This window comes from Callionymus lyra, chromosome 5 (assembly GCF_982586985.1).
Source record: "Callionymus lyra chromosome 5, fCalLyr1.hap1.1, whole genome shotgun sequence".
In the NCBI taxonomy this organism is placed as follows: Eukaryota; Metazoa; Chordata; class Actinopteri; order Syngnathiformes; family Callionymidae; genus Callionymus; species Callionymus lyra.
The window spans coordinates 22,455,549-22,474,485 of NC_141822.1; the positions used below are offsets into that span (position 1 = coordinate 22,455,549).

Below are 18,937 nucleotides of genomic sequence, written 5' to 3' on the forward strand. Positions count from 1 at the left end.
GTCTAAGAAGTCATATTCAACTGCAATTGGGTTTGTTGGACTAGAGTTAAAAAAAAAGGCTGTCAAATGATTTAATGTCAGATTAATTAATATCTGAACAGTTGTCGCTTTGTCAGTAGTTTGAATAGCTTTTTATCTGTACTTGCACTACTCTTATTACAGAGAACACACTGCATATATTATACTTCAATTATGTTTGATCGAGGTATCAATTGTTGTTTAGTTTAAATGTTTTTCATTGAAAAAAATAGAGATAGAGAGAGAATACTGCAGAAAACCACTCTGAAAAATCCTCCAAAAAAATGTCCTTCCATAAATTCGAAAGAATTAATCATTGCATGCGTGTGTTCCATCATGAGGTACACTGTGTACATGATTCACAAATTAATATTACAAAAAATACTTTTTCTTCTGCTTGTTTCACAGCGATTAGCATCCAGCTTCTGGTGTTTTATCGCCAACTCTTGTTGTAGAAACTTTTGATGATTTTGTCATTCTGTCTGTCTTGTCTCTTCCTTCTAGAGCGCCTCCTGGAGGACACATCAGGCTAACTGAATAACCGCAAGAGCAGTTTGAAACAAGCACTAGCTTATCGTTTGTCTAAAAAAATTGCATCGATGGCTCCATCAGCTGTATCACGACGGCTCACACCCTTTAAACTCCCCAGCGTTCAGTTTCCAGTCTTAGCCTCCTGAACACCCTCAGCGCTGTGAGTGCAGCATGTCTGTTCCAGCTTCGTCACTGCTCCGCCAGAATCACAGGTTTGCACCTCGGCGAAAAAACAGCTCCAGGTATCTGATTGAACCTTTCCAAGCGGAATGCAAAGGAAACTTGTGAAGCTCAGACTGTGACCGCAGAGGAAAACACAGAATTAGCCTGGAATAACCACATCCACACTGAGTGAACACACAAGTGCTTAACTTATTTTTCACTTTCACACCACGTGCAGCTCCAGGATCACTAAGCTGATGCAAGTGAAGGAAGTCGAAAAATGCATTTCTTCCCTTTGTTTTTGAACCCAGCAGCAGTGATCAGATGCCGTATCTACCTTAACCTCTGACATCAATAAATACAAGACAATCCAGACATTTAATAAATATTTCAGATACTTAATCACGGTCTGTGTCCTTGTCTTAAATATATATATTTTCACTCAGAACACTTAGGTTGTCCTTCTTCCTGGTAGAAATATAATATATCTACTTTTTTTTTTCTGTGAGAATAAGAATCAGATACTTTTATTGTCAGACTTGTAAAAACAAGAAGGGTTTATTTGGGGGGTTACGTGAAGACAATATGAATGTAGATTTAATTCCAAAATGCTTTTTTTTTTTTGACAGCCAATAGTCAAACATTGAGATGAATAAAGACACAATCACACTTTATTAAGTCTACCAATAGTCTGACTTTCCTGCAGTTAGATTCTTATATAACTGGACTGAAACACAAGGTGTTCTTTGGGTGCGTCAGATACGTAGGTTTGCTAAGATAAGGGTCAGAAGAAAAGGGGGAAAACAAGTTTAGTAGAAAAGCCATGACGAATGGCGATGAAAGAAATAACCAAAAAAAGCTCTGGAGAAAGAACCCTGGGGAGGATTTAGGGCCTTACGATTGCTGGAAGAAGCTGGAATTATGGAAATAACCCTTATTTAAAATATATTAAATATGGTATCAATTTAATTAAAAATGGACATTACATTTTTGGAAGTCTTCGGCCCCCCTTGGGTCCCCTTTCCCTAGACCTGATTGAGGTCCACCCCCTTGAACTCACACTGAGAGGTCAGTAGTCTAGACGCTAATGCGAATCCATCTAAAGAATGGTTTACTATATGTTGGCGACACTGAGGCTGTGTCAAGAGAAACCCAATAATCAGATTTTAAGATAAATCAGACCAAGTCTAATAAAAGAACATCAGCTACTTCTGTTACTATAAATGATTGCTTGATGATGGAAAATATCTGATAAAGGAAGCAAAGGAGGTCTGTGGATTCCACATAAACTGTTAATAAACAGCCGTAAACAAAAATGTTGCCTGAGGAGTTCAGATGAATCAAAAGCATTCATCAGAAACCGACAAACACATCTCATATAACAATTAAGGATTTATGGAATAAGAGGAAATATTAAGTGGCCAAAGTGAAGCAAAATTGCCATCTTATTGGTGTGTTTTTGGCAGCAGTGTTAGAGTTGACAATGTCCTCGGCAAGGTGCGCCAACATCTGATTCAGGACGAAGTGCGGCCAGGCGTTGAGGAAGTAAGAGCCAGCAGGATGGTGGTAATGGGGCATCAAGGAGCATGGACTAAATGGGAGAACGTTCTGCAACGGAAAATCACTTGATCCAAAATCTGGAAAGCATAGTTCCATCGGATCAGGTTTTTAGTCCAGGCTGTTTATGATGTCCTTCCGAGCCCTGCAAACCTCCACGTCTGGGGTAAAACGGAGACACCATCCTGTCCCCGCTGCTCAGAACACCTACTCAGCAGCTGTCCAAATGCCCTCGGAGATGGGCGCTATCGCTGGCGCCACGATCCGTTGCTTAGTAGCTGACAGCATCGCCATCGCCACCGCCATCAACACCAGCAAAGGCCACCACAGACCAAGGACCATCATGTTTCACAGAGCTGGAGGGAAGCCCAGTATACCACCACGGGCAAAGTCCGGCCTCCTCACCTCTTCCAACGACTGGAAGTAGACTTGAGCAGACAACTGAAGTTTCCTCCCAGGATAACATTAACCAGGCTTTGCCCGGACATGATCATTGTCTCAGATTCCACCAAGCAGCTGATCATTCTGGAGCTCACCGTGCCATGGGAAGAACGCATGGACCAGGCCAATGAGAGGAAGCTTGCCAAGTATCAGGAGCTAGTGGAATAGTGCAGGAGGCTTTTGCAGGGCGGTCACTATGCATAGTGTTCACGAAGCTAGGACTCGTCGAGGAGGCAAATGGAAGGCCATCAGATCCGCAACTGAAGCCGCAGAGAAAGCCACAAGGTGGTTTTGGATCCCCCGATGATCTAGGATACAACATCACTGATGATGTTTCCCAGCGCATCTGCAAGATGTATCTTTCACCTTGACAAACATGATAGCCAACCTTTAACCTTTTTTGAAAATATTTCTGCAAGAGACATTTCAAAAACTGTCAATTTTTATTTTGCTATTAAAAGGTCTCTTACTGATCCAATATTTTAAAGTGTTTGTTTTTTTCTCCTTTCTCTTTGTGTGTGAATCCACAAAGGGTAGATGTATTGTTGTTTATTGAACTGCATATAGTAACTAGTAGTTGTCCTTTTACAAAATTGAAAAAAAAAAAAATTAAGAAAATTTGGCTCCTGGAATGCTTGAACCCAACTTTCCTGACTAACTTACATGTTTCAAACATTGAAGTCTTCCTCTCTAAGATGCATTAAGTCCTTCATCATGATAATGTTTTGAAGTTGTTACTTCATAAAGTACTCCCCTGTCTGAAATATTGGCGAACAAGAGGTTACGAGAGTGAAGTCCATAATGAAGTAATATTGGTCTTCACTCCTCCTCCAGCCAGCTGTAGTCAGTCCCGCTTTGCTTACACAATGAGTAACTTGGAGGTGGAGACTAGATTGATGACGCGCGATGACAAACCTCAATGTTTGACCAATCACAGCAGAGTGGCCGTGGTTATGGCAAACAAGATCACATCTCCAGAAAAGTAGTTTAGCACATTAAAGCACATTCTTCAAAATATAAATATTTCAATGAAAAGAGAGTCTTGTACAAACAGACACAAACTGATGAGTACAAGAGAGGTCCAAGATCAATTTAAGAGACACTTAAATCAACACATTTGTTGCCCTTTAAGCAATGAAATGCTCCATTTTACAGTCATAACGCCCACAACAGTTATGCTGTACTTCATAAATATGCATGCTGCAGTGAAGCGTTCTGTTTTCCTCCCAAAAAAATAAAAGAAATTGCAAATACGCTTTCGATTTTAGGTTAGCTGGAAAAGTGGGTTTAAAAAAAGAATAGCTAACTATATGTCGGCATGCGAGCTCACACCGACACACAAACAATGTTCCCCGAGGACGGGGAAAACGGCAGCTGAGCCTTTGGTATAAGAAGGAACAATTTTGCGAAAGACACGGTGCTCAAGCAAAACATCTGCGACATCAAGAGAGATATTGAGAATCCATACATGCTGCACATCCGATCCCTGAACACCACACGATTTAAGTGTTTGTGGAACACCAGGGTTTAAGGGAATCGTGAACATTTGTTTTTCACAGGATATATTTCTAGGCTTTCTGACTTATGGATACAACATGAATAATGCACCGCTAAAAAAAACAGCCGCGCCGCTGCAGCAAGGATTTTGAGATGAATGATCATAAATAATTCAGATTGATGACCAGCACGTCATTAAACGTCATTTAGGAACCCCTGGCGAGTGGAAGACATTTCTACCTTCTCACAGGGGGAATCTGCAGCCTGTCAATTAGTCAAAATCTGACATGTTTTTTCGTGAAAACCTTCATAAAAAAATCGCCTCCACTACTTTTTATCCTTTGCTTTCACAGTCTTTGTTGTATCTAAATTCTCTTCTGCGTTATCTGCTTCACTCTATTTTTTTTTTCTTCTCTCTCTCTCTCTCTCTCTGCAGTGCACACTTTTTTTCTCCAGCACACCTTTTCCCTCTGGCTCTCGCGGCAACTAAATATAGTGAGAGGTCTGCTCATCCTGAGAACTAATGGTGCGAGGAGAAGCGAGGAGCAGCAGAAGAAGGCATGACAGCTAAGCTGAATACAACATTGCTTATTAAGAGTGCGGAGATGAACGCCCCATCTTCCACAATGGCGGTGTTCCAACTCAAACATGCACATGTAACAACACGATTGTTTGCTCAAACCGTGAACAAGACGAAAAATTCACATCCTCTGCTTGTAAAAATCGGAATAATTATGAATAAACAATGCAAATAAAGCATATAATGTATGGCAAAGTTGAACAAAATTGACAAATTTTAACAAAATATGTAGCTGCTATCTCAGGGGTCTGCAACATTTTGAAAAAAACTTTTGACTTTTAAAATGAAACATCATTCAATACATTGTATTTGCCTTTATGCTATTCATAAATATAAACTCTATATGGAACATTTATAAATGATATTCATCACAATTTTGTACTGTGTTTTGACTGTGGTGTGTCCTGTTTCTTTTTTAAGTCTGGTCTTATGTACAGCACTTTGTGAATCTCAAATGTCATATGCAATTAAGATTTAGATATTATAATTTATTATTATTACAATTTCAATAATGCAGAATACAAAATAAATAAACAAAAGTAAAATCATTTGTTATTAAACGTTTCCTAATTTACAGTACTGCAGAGATCTCTAAAAAATATAATATAGTTTACCAATTATGAACAAACTAAAGTAAAATATATAATGGTCTGTGTTGTGAGTGTTACTCTTCCTTTAAGAGATAAGGAAAGCGAGGAGTAGAATAATGAATAAAAAACTCTTGTCGTTTTCATTTCTGCTAAAAAATAAAAATGGTAAGCTTAAATAGGCAGCTGCTTGTTATGACCATTTTAATCAAATACTCAAATTTATAGCAATACTTATTTTTAAAAACCTCTGCATGCAGAGAGCTGCATTAGAGGGCTGAAAGAGACACAGGGTGTCGACCTCTGTGATAAATGATTAAACTATACATCATTTGAAGTTTTCCCGTGTTACACTTTGTTGTGTTAAGTAGACGACTTTCATAAGTTTAGTCATTTCGTACGTTTTATTACCCGTAGACAGTACCTGGTCTTTTAATTTGCTTCTTAATGACACCATCACGTCGTGTTGCTCTGATGAGATTGCATTGTACCAATTATTGGTGCATTGAGTCCTCTGGGCCCAAAGTTTCTTTAACTGCTTGCTTTTCTAACTCTTTATGTTAAGCTGCGAACAGGTAAAAATGTCTGATATCATCTCCATGTTGTGTGAGATATATCCGAATACATTTCAGTCTTGAAAGACGCCATCAAATAAAGTGAATTATTATTTATTATTATTTAAACTATTTTTAAAAAACAGAGATGTCTCTAACCACTGTCACCTTCTGTCTCAGTACATTCCAAAGCTTAAATAAACTGCTGAAAAAAAATTGTTTTTCAAGACCACCTACCATACCTTAAGAGAGGCAGTTTAAATATATGTACAATAATTTCGATGAAGTTCAATCAGAGGCTTACCATTCCTGGACTATCTACATCCTGTATGTAATTTTTTGTTACTAAGAGTATTTAAAATACAATTTACATTTTTAACCAGATGAAATTAAATGATTAGAAATAATAATTATTTTGTATGCAGCAGAAGTTCGATGTGTGACCTGGCCAATACATTTCTGAAGTAAATACTATCATCTAAAATTGCATTAAAGTGATCCATCTTATCGGCTTCCATAGTGAAAATACAGCAAAATAAACTTTGAAACTGATCAATTTTTTACTTTTTACATGTTGAGGATGATAAAATCAAAGGTGATGATAATTAAGATTTGCAGCTATTAATTATAATAATGAGCTCTGAAGCAAAAATGTACGAAAACATCCTCAAACCTAGTTTTAATCGCCATAAACGTGTGAAGTTTATCGTTTTTTCTAAGTGCTGCACAATTTTTGATCCAGCTCACTCTATTTTCATACTCTTTGATTGACGGGTAGAGGACCATTATATAAACGTAAGCTGAAGACAAAATAAATCATGATGAAGTATATTAAGATAAGATATACGTAAGAAAGATATTAAATCAAACATTTACCAAACATACAAGCCGACACGGTTTTAATGAACTTCAGGGTGACATTAAAGTTTAAAACATAGATTTTAGAGGAGATTACAGCTGAAGTAACAGACCCTGCTGATGAGATATTAACAACTGATATACAATTGAACATTGGAATTACAAAGACTCAGACCTCTAATTTCATGACAGTTATGCAGCGTCAATCGGCGCATCCCTAAAGGAAGCAAGATTCTCAAAATCATGAATGGGGCATGAGCATATCTTTTGTTACCCAGTGAAAGAATACTTAACCAAGTTCTCTGTTTCTGCTGGAGATTAAAGGTCGTCCACGGTCCTTGACAGAACTTTATGTTTAGTACAGTCCGCCTCCTGCTATCCCTTCCTCTTTTAAGGGTTTCAATGGGACTTTTCATAACAACATTCTTTTGACGATATTTTATACGTGAATAATTCATGATCGTCTTCATTGAACAAAAGTCAGTGCCAGCAGCGTGAAGTCAAGAGTGTTTTATATAATTCTACTTAAACATGATCTGAAAGTGTATAAATTCTCAAAATTCCATATTTACAAAACAATATTTGGGTTGATTAACCTAAACCAACCCTTATTGGTCATCGCTAGAACTACTCCGATTAAAACCATGGCTGTTTGCTGCCTTGTTAAAAATATGAAGTGATCTTTGGAAAAGCTTTTATCCTCAGCCTTCATCCTCTGGTGTGTGCAAGGCACAACGATGTGGATTTGAAAATGCATCATTCTAAAAACATATCCCAGGATTGCAGATAAGTGGTGCAGCACTCACAGGATCACTGCCTTTCATTTGTATCCCACAGAACCATTTGTGTTTTATTACAATTGTCCTTAATCTATTTAGTTTGGGTCTGCACTTGTCGCTCGACTGTCGTATCGGCAGAAACAACCTTAATTTCATCATAGTTCGATAAGCTTTATCTTCAACAGGAACCGGCCACAAACAGAAACACTGTCTGTCTGTCTGGGCGGCTGTTGACCTTTGAGTCAGTCTGAACTGTCAGTAAATGACACAGTCGTATTTTCCTAACAGTACAATTGATGCGCTGACATCATCATGTTCAACTTGGATGACAAATAGAGACTGGCTGCACCGGCTAATTCAAAGTGTAGTATTTTTTACAGCCATCTAAAGGTGACATAATAATAGTGGAGTTACAATGACATGCCTCCAGCTTATTTTTGTATTGTAGCTTTGAATAGGTTTCGAAACAACTGCAATGTGGCCTTTAGTCTTATCTCCTATATATATATATATATATATATATATAAATATATATATATATATATACAATAAACTGCAGATTATGTTTAAAATAAACTGTAAATAGATTAAGGGAGTTCACAGATTTAGAACAAATCTGTTTTATAGCATCCCTTGTGTTATCTCTGGGTGAAGGTAACACAAGGGATGCCTTAAACACATTTGTTTTCAGGTCTCTGGGTCATCTTGACCCTGAGATAATTAAAGATGTTGCATATCTAATGAAAAGATGTATGTGTGTTACCAGGTTGTTTTTTCTTTCTTTCCACAAGTTCATGAATGGCAACTTTATGATAAAAGGAACAGTCATCACCCGTAACCCGCAGAAATACTGGAATAAAAACTTCATCTAGAATTGTATGAGGTATAAATTGTTTGGAGGTTTATGGCTGTTGCTCCAATTTCCCAGCAAGGAATCAGACTAAATATTTTTTTTGCATTGAAACATGCCACTGTTGAGTAACATTGGTTTCAAAACTGGGTACTGGACTGTGTTGTTTACTCCATTTAAAAGTAAATTACTTAATTTCTGTTGGTTGGAGCTACATATGTTTAATTAATATTTGTATCCTCATTAATTCATAATTTGTGTTTGACAGGAACATCTAACCACAGGTTTTCTTTTATGTGAGCTTTTGCTTCCCTCCTTGATACCATGATAGCGATCTCACATACAGGTTGTAAAATAATGAAGAGAAATGGTGACATATTTACGCATGGAGCAGACAAACATTCACATGGAAGCAAAGATAACGTTAGCAACGATGTACATCAGAGGTTTATGAAAAATCTTCCATAACTGATTGGATCGCTGCGATAACAATTCAGAGCCTTAAGCTATATGAGAGTCAGTCGTTTAATATAGTATAACACCAATGGTATGAGTTCCATTCTATTTACAAAATAAGATGCCTTTTGAATTTGTAAATAAAAGAAAATAAATAAATCCAGAGATCACCTTCATCACCTTCAGTGACTGGAAGGCAAGAAAGATCAACTCTATGTAATAGGTAGAGGTGTATCAAAAACATACGGAAAAAAAAGTACTTGCTCCAGAGAAACATAACACATATTTACAGTTTCCACCAAAGAAAGGTCAATTCCATGTTAATTGAAAATGCCAAAGACTGAAAATTGTAATCACGAGGAGTTTAAAGTGTTTTCCCTTAGTACAGCTCCGCAAACATCGACACCAGAGACAAGGGTCAATTTCATTCAGCGAGTCCTTCCCTGAACACTTACATCAGCCAGTTGGTGAAAGAGTGAAAGCCAGTTTGTCACTTAATCAATGCGCCGATCTGACAGAGACTCAATCAGCCTTCTGGAAACTAATTAAAGGTCCTAATAGTTGCACTCACCTAGAACTCCCAGACGATAGTTGATTGTGATGACGATGACGTTCCCGTAGCTGGCCAGGATGCTCCCGTCAATCATGTTGCCGGTCCCCTCCATGTAAGAGCCTCCGTGAATGTACACCATTACTGGCTTTAACCCGTTTTCATCGTGGATATCTGAGGAAGAGAGAGGGATTTGAATGGAACTGGACAATGGATGTTCCAATAAATGAACTCACAAAAGCGCAGACTTAACCTGAAACTTGTTTCATTTTCAAGGGGGATTTTAAGGATTAAAACAAAGTTATTCTATTCAATATGTATAAAGGGAAATTTGTTTCTGAGCCCTGGAATTTAAATAAGTAAAACGCACATATAAAATCATGCGGCAGTATGGAAGAACTTTTGAAGTAGACATCGGTTTTCACAGAAGCGTGCTTTATGTTTAGATTTTTCTGGAAAATAAAGATCAATATAATCCATAATCCTTTGCTGCCGAACCAGGGGCTTAAGAAGCTGACGCACTGCTATCTGCTATCTTGGATTCTGACCATTTTGATCATTGCATTTTCACATAATTCAATACAAGGCTTAGTTTATACATTTCCAAAATATATATTTATATTTATATGTCGACAATAACACAATATGTGGTGTACTTAACATCACAAAGAAAGTAAAATAGAAACAGTCTTTCTTAACGGAAAATGCAGAAAACATATTTAAACTATTTAACAATAAAATTCATACACAAAATATCCTAAAAAATAAATGTATTTTATCAGCCGTAACACTGGGCCGTTTGTTGATTAAATAAGACTTCATGTGATGACTTGTTGAACATCGACCGCCAATGTATTGGAATTGTCATTAATTATGTCAAGCGGACTTAACAGCATCACATTGTTCTTCACTACAAAAGGATTTCCACCTCTGTAAATTAAATAGTGATCATTTAATCACAGGCCCACATCAAAGAGCTCTGATGAATGAGGAGAGATGTGGAACCGGACTAATGGCCTGGCATTCTCCAGTAGACTCGGAGAAGAGTTTCCATGGCTCTCAGCCCACAATTTCCTCTCCTTCCTGCTCCATTTGTTCTCCGCGTAATGTGCAGGAAGCGACACAATTATACCAGATGAGAACCTTGTTTATGAGGAGATGAGATAAATGTTGTGGCAGGTGTAGTTAAATTGGACGCTGCATGAAGAGGTGTGAATGAATCACGTTCAGCTTTGTTAAAAAACGAAAATAACGATGTTTCTTTGAACTTTTTTTTTTTTTTTTACCGTAAACAATCATTTTCCAAGAGCCCAAGTGTATATTTCTAAAAATGTTGTTTATGCGTTTCTGTCACAACTGGAATAATCTGAAAAACATGTGTCTAACCACAGTCTCGTGGGAAAGGTTTGAGAAGGAAGTCTTCCTCCCAAAGGAATGACATTACAACTAGTGTTGACCTTCCAAAAATGTATAGTATAGTAAGTTAGTAATTAAGTAAGTAAGTAAGAAAATAATATTTGTATAGCGCTTTTCTAGTCCAGGGTCACAAAGCGCATAAACAATCAATAAGATAGATGCTTAAAAGGTCAAGACAACGTCAAGACCAACACAGGAGTCTCAGAGAATCAAGGAAAAGCCTGCACGAATAAAAATGTCTTGAGATGTTTCTTGAAGGAGTCAGTAGATCATCAAACACAGAGGGAGAAGAAGATCGTTCCAAAGATTAGGAGCAACAGCCTGGAAGGATTTCTCTCCTCTGGTCCTGAACCGTGTGCGAGGAACCATCAGTAGATTTTGATCCACAGACCTCAGAGCCCGAGCTGGGGTGTAAGGCTGGATCAGATCACTGATGTAAGGAGGAGTCTGACCATGAATAGATCTGGAGTAAGAATCAGAATTTTAAAGTTGATCCTGAAAGAATCTGTCAGCCAGTGAAGAGATTTAAAGATGGGGGAAATGTGAGTTCTTCTACTAAAGCTGGTCAGAATTCTCGCTGCAAACTTCTGAATCAACTGCAGGCGAGACAGCTCCTTCTTGTTAAGACATGAAAACAAACTGTTACAATAGTATAATATATAATTATTCTTAAATAGGATAGTTTAGAACTTTTCAATATACACACACATATTGGAAGTTTCCCAAATGTCATTCTGGATGAGATCATCTGCAGAAGGAAGTAAAAAAAATAGCAGCCTTCTATCTGGAGAGAGATTCAAAGCTGGACAATTAAGCTTAGCTTACCTGTTCTCTAAAGCCTTGATTCACCTCAACTACAGGTAAACCATTTAAGAACATCAATGAAGCAATAACCTATTTTTCTACAAGGTCCTGCTGAGCGTTGCAGAACATTTTCATTTCAAGCTCTCTCTCTCTTCATGTAAAAAAAAATGTTTTATCTCTTTAGATCAATAAAACGACACAGCACATGGTATTTCACCATTTGATGAAAATGAAAACAATGTCAAATAATAATTCATCTATAAACGGTCATAAGCCTTCTGTGAGAATGAATGAGGTTTATTGGCAACCCAAATTATTCATTGTGTTGCCAAAGTATTACTGGAAATAATCTCTCAGAATCGTCATAGCTCAGAGTTGACCCAGTGAACTTCTTATCAATCCCAAAACACATGTTAATAAAAGGAATATGTTTGTTTTTTTCCAGGAACGGACACATGGTATCGTCAATTGAAATGCACAGGAATTTAACAAAGATTCATAAGCCCTGTCTGTCTGGGACCTTTTCTCTCTGATTGGCTGTCTCTAAAATTCTAGCCAAATTTCCAAGTGACATTGAAAACACCCAATAGAGACATATTTTCAAGTTTGTTTGAGAAGCAAAAATGTTCTCATCATTGTAAAATCTCATTCTGAAATATTCTTCACATGAAAAGATGTCCTCATAACAAGATTTGTCTAGACTCCCTAATAAAATAAATAATTCCCTCTGTGAATATTACCGTGCCTCAAGCTAAATAAAAAGCAGCACACAATTGTTTAAAAAGAAGCAGGCTTGAATACTTTTTAGCTAAAAATAAATAGTCTGGTGGAGGCAGCAATGGGTCAGATTGACATGAGCATCTTACAGGTATGTCTCTAGAGATGTGAGCCATAGAGTCATCCGTTTATCCTGCATCTTGTTCTTTTGGCTACGACCCCTAGTTGGTCAAAGGCAAGTGCTGGCTCTCGAGAAATGGAGATCTTTGCCCTGCGTATCAAGCAATTCCCTTCATAATGGAACGACTCAAAGAACTACTGTCGCTTGGCGCTGAAATACAGACCGACACAGTTAGACCTTTATGTTGGCGAAGACCTCGGGTCACCAACCAGCAAATCTTATCACGAATACCAGGAAAATGAAAAAGCTAAACTGAATATGAGCTTGAATGTATCAGGTTGTTGTAGATATTCTTCACACCAAAAGCAGTATTCTGTCCAGAAAGATGACACATCAACAGTTAACTCAATCACGTCACAGTCCAAGTAGCTTTGCACGGACCAGAACCTCCACTACCAATGAGCTGCTATCTTTGTCATAAGCGCCACACTTTGAGCTTATTGAGTCCTGGGAGATTTTAATTCTATCAGACAATAATTGATTTGATGTTTCATCGATCGCTTAATATAACTGATGCATCGACCCAAATATTCGACGGCTCACAAGGCAACGAACAGTCCTCCTGATTACCTGTACAAACACATTTGGGTAATTTAGCCTCCAAAATGAAACTTTCTTCATCCATAGGGTTAAGTTAGCAAAGATATTTATATGTTAACGAAGGTATGTATTGTGCGCACAAAATATGTCATGAGTTTAACATCTGTAAATACCGTTTTATTTAGTAGATTTACAAGTTGCACTTTAGTTTTATCCCTTAACTGCGTATTGACACCAGCATGGAAATAGCAGAACATTATATCTTTTCATTCCTCTGATGGATTTGCATTAGTTCTTGTTTTCTGTGGCAAAAATAACTTCACGACAGCTTTTGGTGTGAGTCCGAAAATCTGCCGTCTGTCTCTTGAATTCTCCTTGGATTGGACACAATTCTCTCCTGTGGAGGTGGGATTCAAAGATTCATCCCTTTCTAAAATAGAAAACATTGTCAAAAGCAGCCCAGAGTTATTGCTTTTTAACTCACCCACCATCTGCTGTTGTACCTTAAGTTGTTTCTTCTTCTTCTCTAACTTTTATTATCTGTTTCATAACGTTTAAAAAAAAAGCCCCACCACAGTGGATGGTACTTTGCATCCTTGAGCATCTTTGGTTACAGACTAGCCATCTAATTACAGAGAAGGAACAATGTGAAAAGGTTTTCTGTTTGTCATTCACTCCCAAATTAGGAGAGGCCGCCGGCTGCATGTAGACAGAGCAAAACAACCTTGAAGGGGCAAACGTACATTAAACTAGAGCGATGCCATTAAGTTGTCATGGCCTTTAACTGATATACATCTGATGGCTGCCGGAGGCCTATGGGGCCTCAGACAACACTACTCAGCTGACTCTTCATCAAACAAACAAGTCAATTAACTGTTATTATCCCTGTATAAATGTTGCAGCAGCAGAGCAGGCGGTATCGTGCTGAAAAGTACCGGAGATTATGGTCTAGAAAAGCCCCATTTTCAAGTTAAAGAAAAGAGGGTGGTCTCGGGGCACCGTGTCCCATTCCCGTCAGCGTCTAACTGCTTCAAGTGCTCTTCTCTCTCTAACGCTATCTCTGTGAGTTTCTACTCTCAGGAGCCCCTGGAAATGCCTGGGTTACTGTTCCGGGAGTTTGTTCCAGACATTCATCACTGCCACCAGGACCAGTGGGAATAATATATTCCTCAACCGGCTGTGTGGTATTTCAACGATTGCATGGATGGGGCTGGTGCAGATGGTATTCGAGCAGAGGGAGCAGGGGGTCTTATCATAAGTCTGTATCTCAATTCTCCATTATGTTCAGTCATGCTCCTTACCAGGCACATGCAAATTGCTGCTAATGGGGATGATGCTAGGAGCCATTTCCCATGCCCTCTCCTCTATCACCACCATCTATCCTAGTCTGCTCTGGGATATTTATATATATATTAAATAAACGTCTGCTGTCCAGTTCCACAGACAAGCCAGATGTATAAATGGACTTGTCACTAAAAGTGCATTGTCTATGGTTTCTGTATCACACAGTCTCTGAGTACAAAAGGGCATTTTAAAAAAAGACAACCATCATACAACAGTTCACAATCCAAATATCCAACTAAGCTGCAGCAAACAGTTGAATTATACAAAAGAGTTTAAATAAAATATGTTTTATTTTAGGCCAGTCACTACATTTATAGCTTTGGGCTTATTTCTCTGTACTGAAATATTTGTGTTTCCCACTACCAGCTCTTCATATGATTTTGAATCATAATCTGGCTAGATTTAGCCACACGCTGACCCAAGATATCTAGTGTGAATACATCCTTTAAATAATGCAGTGTAATTATGGTAATCTTGTGTTTTCCCTTTCGCAATATTACCAAAGCAGATGTACATGAATCTTTCTCGGGACTATCCATATATTTCCTAAAAATCTAAAAATTATATATATTCATAAGTGTGTTTTGTGTTAATGAGGGATTTATCATTTAAATGGCTGAAATAGTAATAGAACTTGCATCTGTATGTCACGAAAAAAAAGCAATATTGTAGGTTTTTGAGAAAAACATGGCCAAGATTTTACAGGGGAAAAGTGTTTTCTAATGGCCAATAAATGTTTCAGGGATGTTTCCAAAACAAATATGCTCATGTTTCTAAAACCACAATTATTGTATTGAAAGCTCTTAGAAGAAAAGAGCATTTCTTTTTAAGTGAAAAGCGAGATTTACCAAGATTTGCTAACAACGGATTAGACGTCCAAACCAATCAACTAGAAACTATCAACACTTGTTTGACATTGAGATGTATGATTCACATGTAGCTACAAATGGTCAAGGATATGAGAAAGTGGTCACGGATGTTGTTCATTTTTGCATTTACCATTCGATCCATCAACGCCAGAAATGGAGTAACTTATGGAAATATATTATTACAGCTTATTATAGTGCAAGAAAGGCCAATGGTTTTGTGTGGTTTACAATAAGCTCAATTCCAATAATTATTTTTATTTATTTTTTATGAAAAACTGCTGTATTTGCTGTGGCTAATTGGAAAAAAACAAGGAGACCTCCTGAGGGATCAATAAAGTTGTACCTAACCTAACCTAACCTAATAATCTGTACATTTCCTACCAGCTAACTCTGTTTTTATGCCGCAAGACTCCAAATCTCCAGTGGGAATTGACAGTCTAACCAGTAAAAGGGAAAAATGTTGTCACCTGGTGGTGAGCTGGTTCAGTTTGGACTAGGCAGGCAAACACGCTTAGTATGGATCTGCATGTTCGCCTTTGAATCCAGTCAGAAAAAGTCTCCATCTTTGACCTCCGACTAAGTTTCACATCAAAGGCAGGGACATTGGAACATAGTGGTTGATATTCAAAGCCATCGCTGAGACGTCAACTGCTTGACTCAAAATCCCTCAAGGTCATATTGTACTTCTTATTTAGGATAACTGACATTGACTGGTCCAAGCACATCCGTTCCACTTCTGAATGAATTGCAGTAGCTCCCCAAGGAGGACTAAAGGACCGTCGACCTTTGCGTCTAGATTCTTACATAAAACGCAAAATATTCAAAACTGCAAATGTTGCTTATCATTCGTGGACAAAGCCTCGAGAAAATAGGGGAATATTGTACTATAAATATCGACGAAGATGTGTGTGCGTGTGATTTTCAGCACGATCCTCAGAAAACTCATGCAGAACACTTAGCCATATTGAGTGACCCAAAACTAGACGAACAAACAATAACTCATTGCCTAATACGGCCCTTGATGCAAGCTTCACTCTGGACCTGCCCATTTCACCTCAGGGCTCGGCTTCAACCGAATCCTCACTAGCGACTAGTCTGGGCAGCAGGGAACGGCAGGTGGTCCTCGTAGCCATGGCAGCAATCCAGGAATTCTGGTGGACTCCCGAGGTGATGATGCCATCAAACCTACAGGACTCCTGAGGCAGCTGACTACACTCAGTCAACCTGAAAGAGATACTGGACCTCCCTCTGACAGCACAGGAGAGGGACGGATCTATCTTACAACTCTGCTAACGCGGAATCAGAATCAGGCTGTGAAAATAATGAAATTGTGTTTGAAGGATAAACGTGGGGAAGATAGATGCTAAAAGTAAAGGTGGGTTGGTGAAGCTTTGCAAAGCAGTGTCTTCAATTGAAGAGTCCACTAGATGTCACTCCCACCTATTCATATATACATATCGCAATCTCACATCATTACGGCGGCACCTACCGACTTCTAGAAATGGGACATTGCTACGTTTACTTCAAGCTTCACGAAACTTGTATTTCGGATCACTAAATGTACTCAAATGTTCCTCCAGGTGAGCTAAAGAGTCAAAGCAGTTTCCGCAGCAGATACACTTGAAAAACATCCTTGCAGCATTCCCAGCATGCATCATTTATGCGGCTCGAAAGAAAACATGCAAGAGTAGAGAGGGACCTGAACGTGTTGATGGTTTGAAAGTGTTGGGAGACACATTAGTGTCGAACAAGGTGGGAAAAAAAAAAAAACTCTGACAAATGTATTTACAAGCAGATAAGTCGTTTATTCAGGGTAGAGTTCATAGGAAGTGTTTTTACTAATCCAGAGGGTTTATTTATTTTATTTCTTTTGTTCTTGAAGAGCCTAGGTTGTAGATTTCAGTGGCTGAGCTATCCTACCATCATGTGAAGGAGACGTTCATGTGGTCATTCTAACATGACATTCTGACATGCTTGCTAACAGTACTGTTGGTTCTGCTGCAAATATTCCTTGAGAGAGTACTTTTTATTTAAAATAATGACTTTTACTTGATTTGTGTGATTTGCAGTCTGAGGAAAAACATAATTTCATACAATGCTGGATCAAACTACATCTGAAGAAATAAATTCATATATCTGGCTTTAATTGAATTTGTATAAGTAATTTTTTTCTAAAGTTTTTTATTCAGTCAAATCTAAAAGATGTTGTTTTTTTGGGTGTGGGATTGATCAATACATTGATGGACTTGTATGGATTTAATGTGACATCAATACAGTATATTCTTCACTTTACATAACCTACTTTACATACCTGTATACATCATTGTATTCATTAGAAACTCTATACAAAAAGTATATTCTTCACCTTAGATAACTTACTTTACATACCTGTATACATCATTGTATTCATTAGAAACTTTATACAAACATATCTGAATTTAGTCAAAAATATATTTTGTATTAAATATAGTTAATGAGTCTGAGAGATCTTATAATACAAGGTGAGATAAGTACACCAAGCAAATATTCTGCAGCACGTCTGTTTGCATCCTCACAGAAAAAAACAATTGATTTCAGTGATTTGATTTTTCTCCAACCAATTGGGATTATCTTGCTGCAGACTAATAAACTGTTTGGATAGATGAGTCAACCGTCCCTGCGCTTCGGCCCTCGAGTCTGCCAAATATTGATAAACCATTACACAAGTAAAGCAGTTTTTCTCAGTAAGTCTGGACTCCTGTCAAAGATATTTGTTGATAAGGATAAATATAACAATTTTTAATTGGTTTCATGGTTGAATTCCTTCCTGTTGTGACAGCTCAGACGGGGCTTTCCCGGTGGCTTCCTGCAAAGTCGCTTAATCAGATTTTAAACAGACATGAAAAAACAAGAGTCTGTGTTAATGTGATTAAAATCAATCATGTCTCTTTTGACCCGAGTGTATTGATCAGAATGCTCGAAAACATGGACTGAAAGAAAAAATTGCTGCAACATGAGTGTGTGTTATTATGAGGCGTGATCTTTATTAAACATGTTTAAATGGTGTGACATGAGAATTTGTAATGTTCTTCAGCACAAAATATTAAATAAATACATAAATCCATGTTATCTTGGAATTATAAACACAGCAACTTATTATTGGATCTATACCATTTGTTGTGTATGGATCATTATAGAACAAAAATGGGTGAAAACTATTTTTGTTTTAGCTTAAAGGGCAACTACAGTAATGTGTTGAATTAAGGGTCTCTTAAATTGATACTGTACCTCTATTGTCCTCATCAGTATGTGTCTGTTTGTACAAAACTCTCTTTTCATTGAAATATTTACATTAGAAAATGTACTTCGCCCTCGCTCACTGAAAACACTTAAATGGATAAAACAGCCACTCTGCTGTTATTGGTCAAACATTGAGGTTTGTCACTGAGCATCTTTAATCCTGGAAGTATCCACCTCCAAGAGACTTGTTGTATAAACAAAGCGGCTGTGAATACAGCTGGCTGGAAGAGGAGTGAAGCCATTATAACATCATAATGGACTCTGCTCTCGTAACCTCTCTTTCGCCGGGTTGATTAGTTGATCTTAAATAATATATACTGTATCTTATATATATCTTAATATGATTTCCACAAGAATGTATCATAGA

General features: G+C 37.8%; 1 protein-coding gene across 1 annotated transcript in view; it reads right to left on the minus strand.

Annotated features, from left to right (window-relative positions):
* The window catches only part of nlgn4xa (neuroligin 4 X-linked a), an 88,394-nt gene that overhangs the window by 44,327 nt on the left and 25,130 nt on the right, over positions 1 to 18,937 (minus strand). The window contains exon 3 of the mRNA XM_087791451.1: positions 9,442 to 9,594. Coding sequence (XP_087647577.1) covers positions 9,442 to 9,594 — 153 coding nt within the window. The remainder of the gene's footprint in view (positions 1 to 9,441; positions 9,595 to 18,937) is intronic.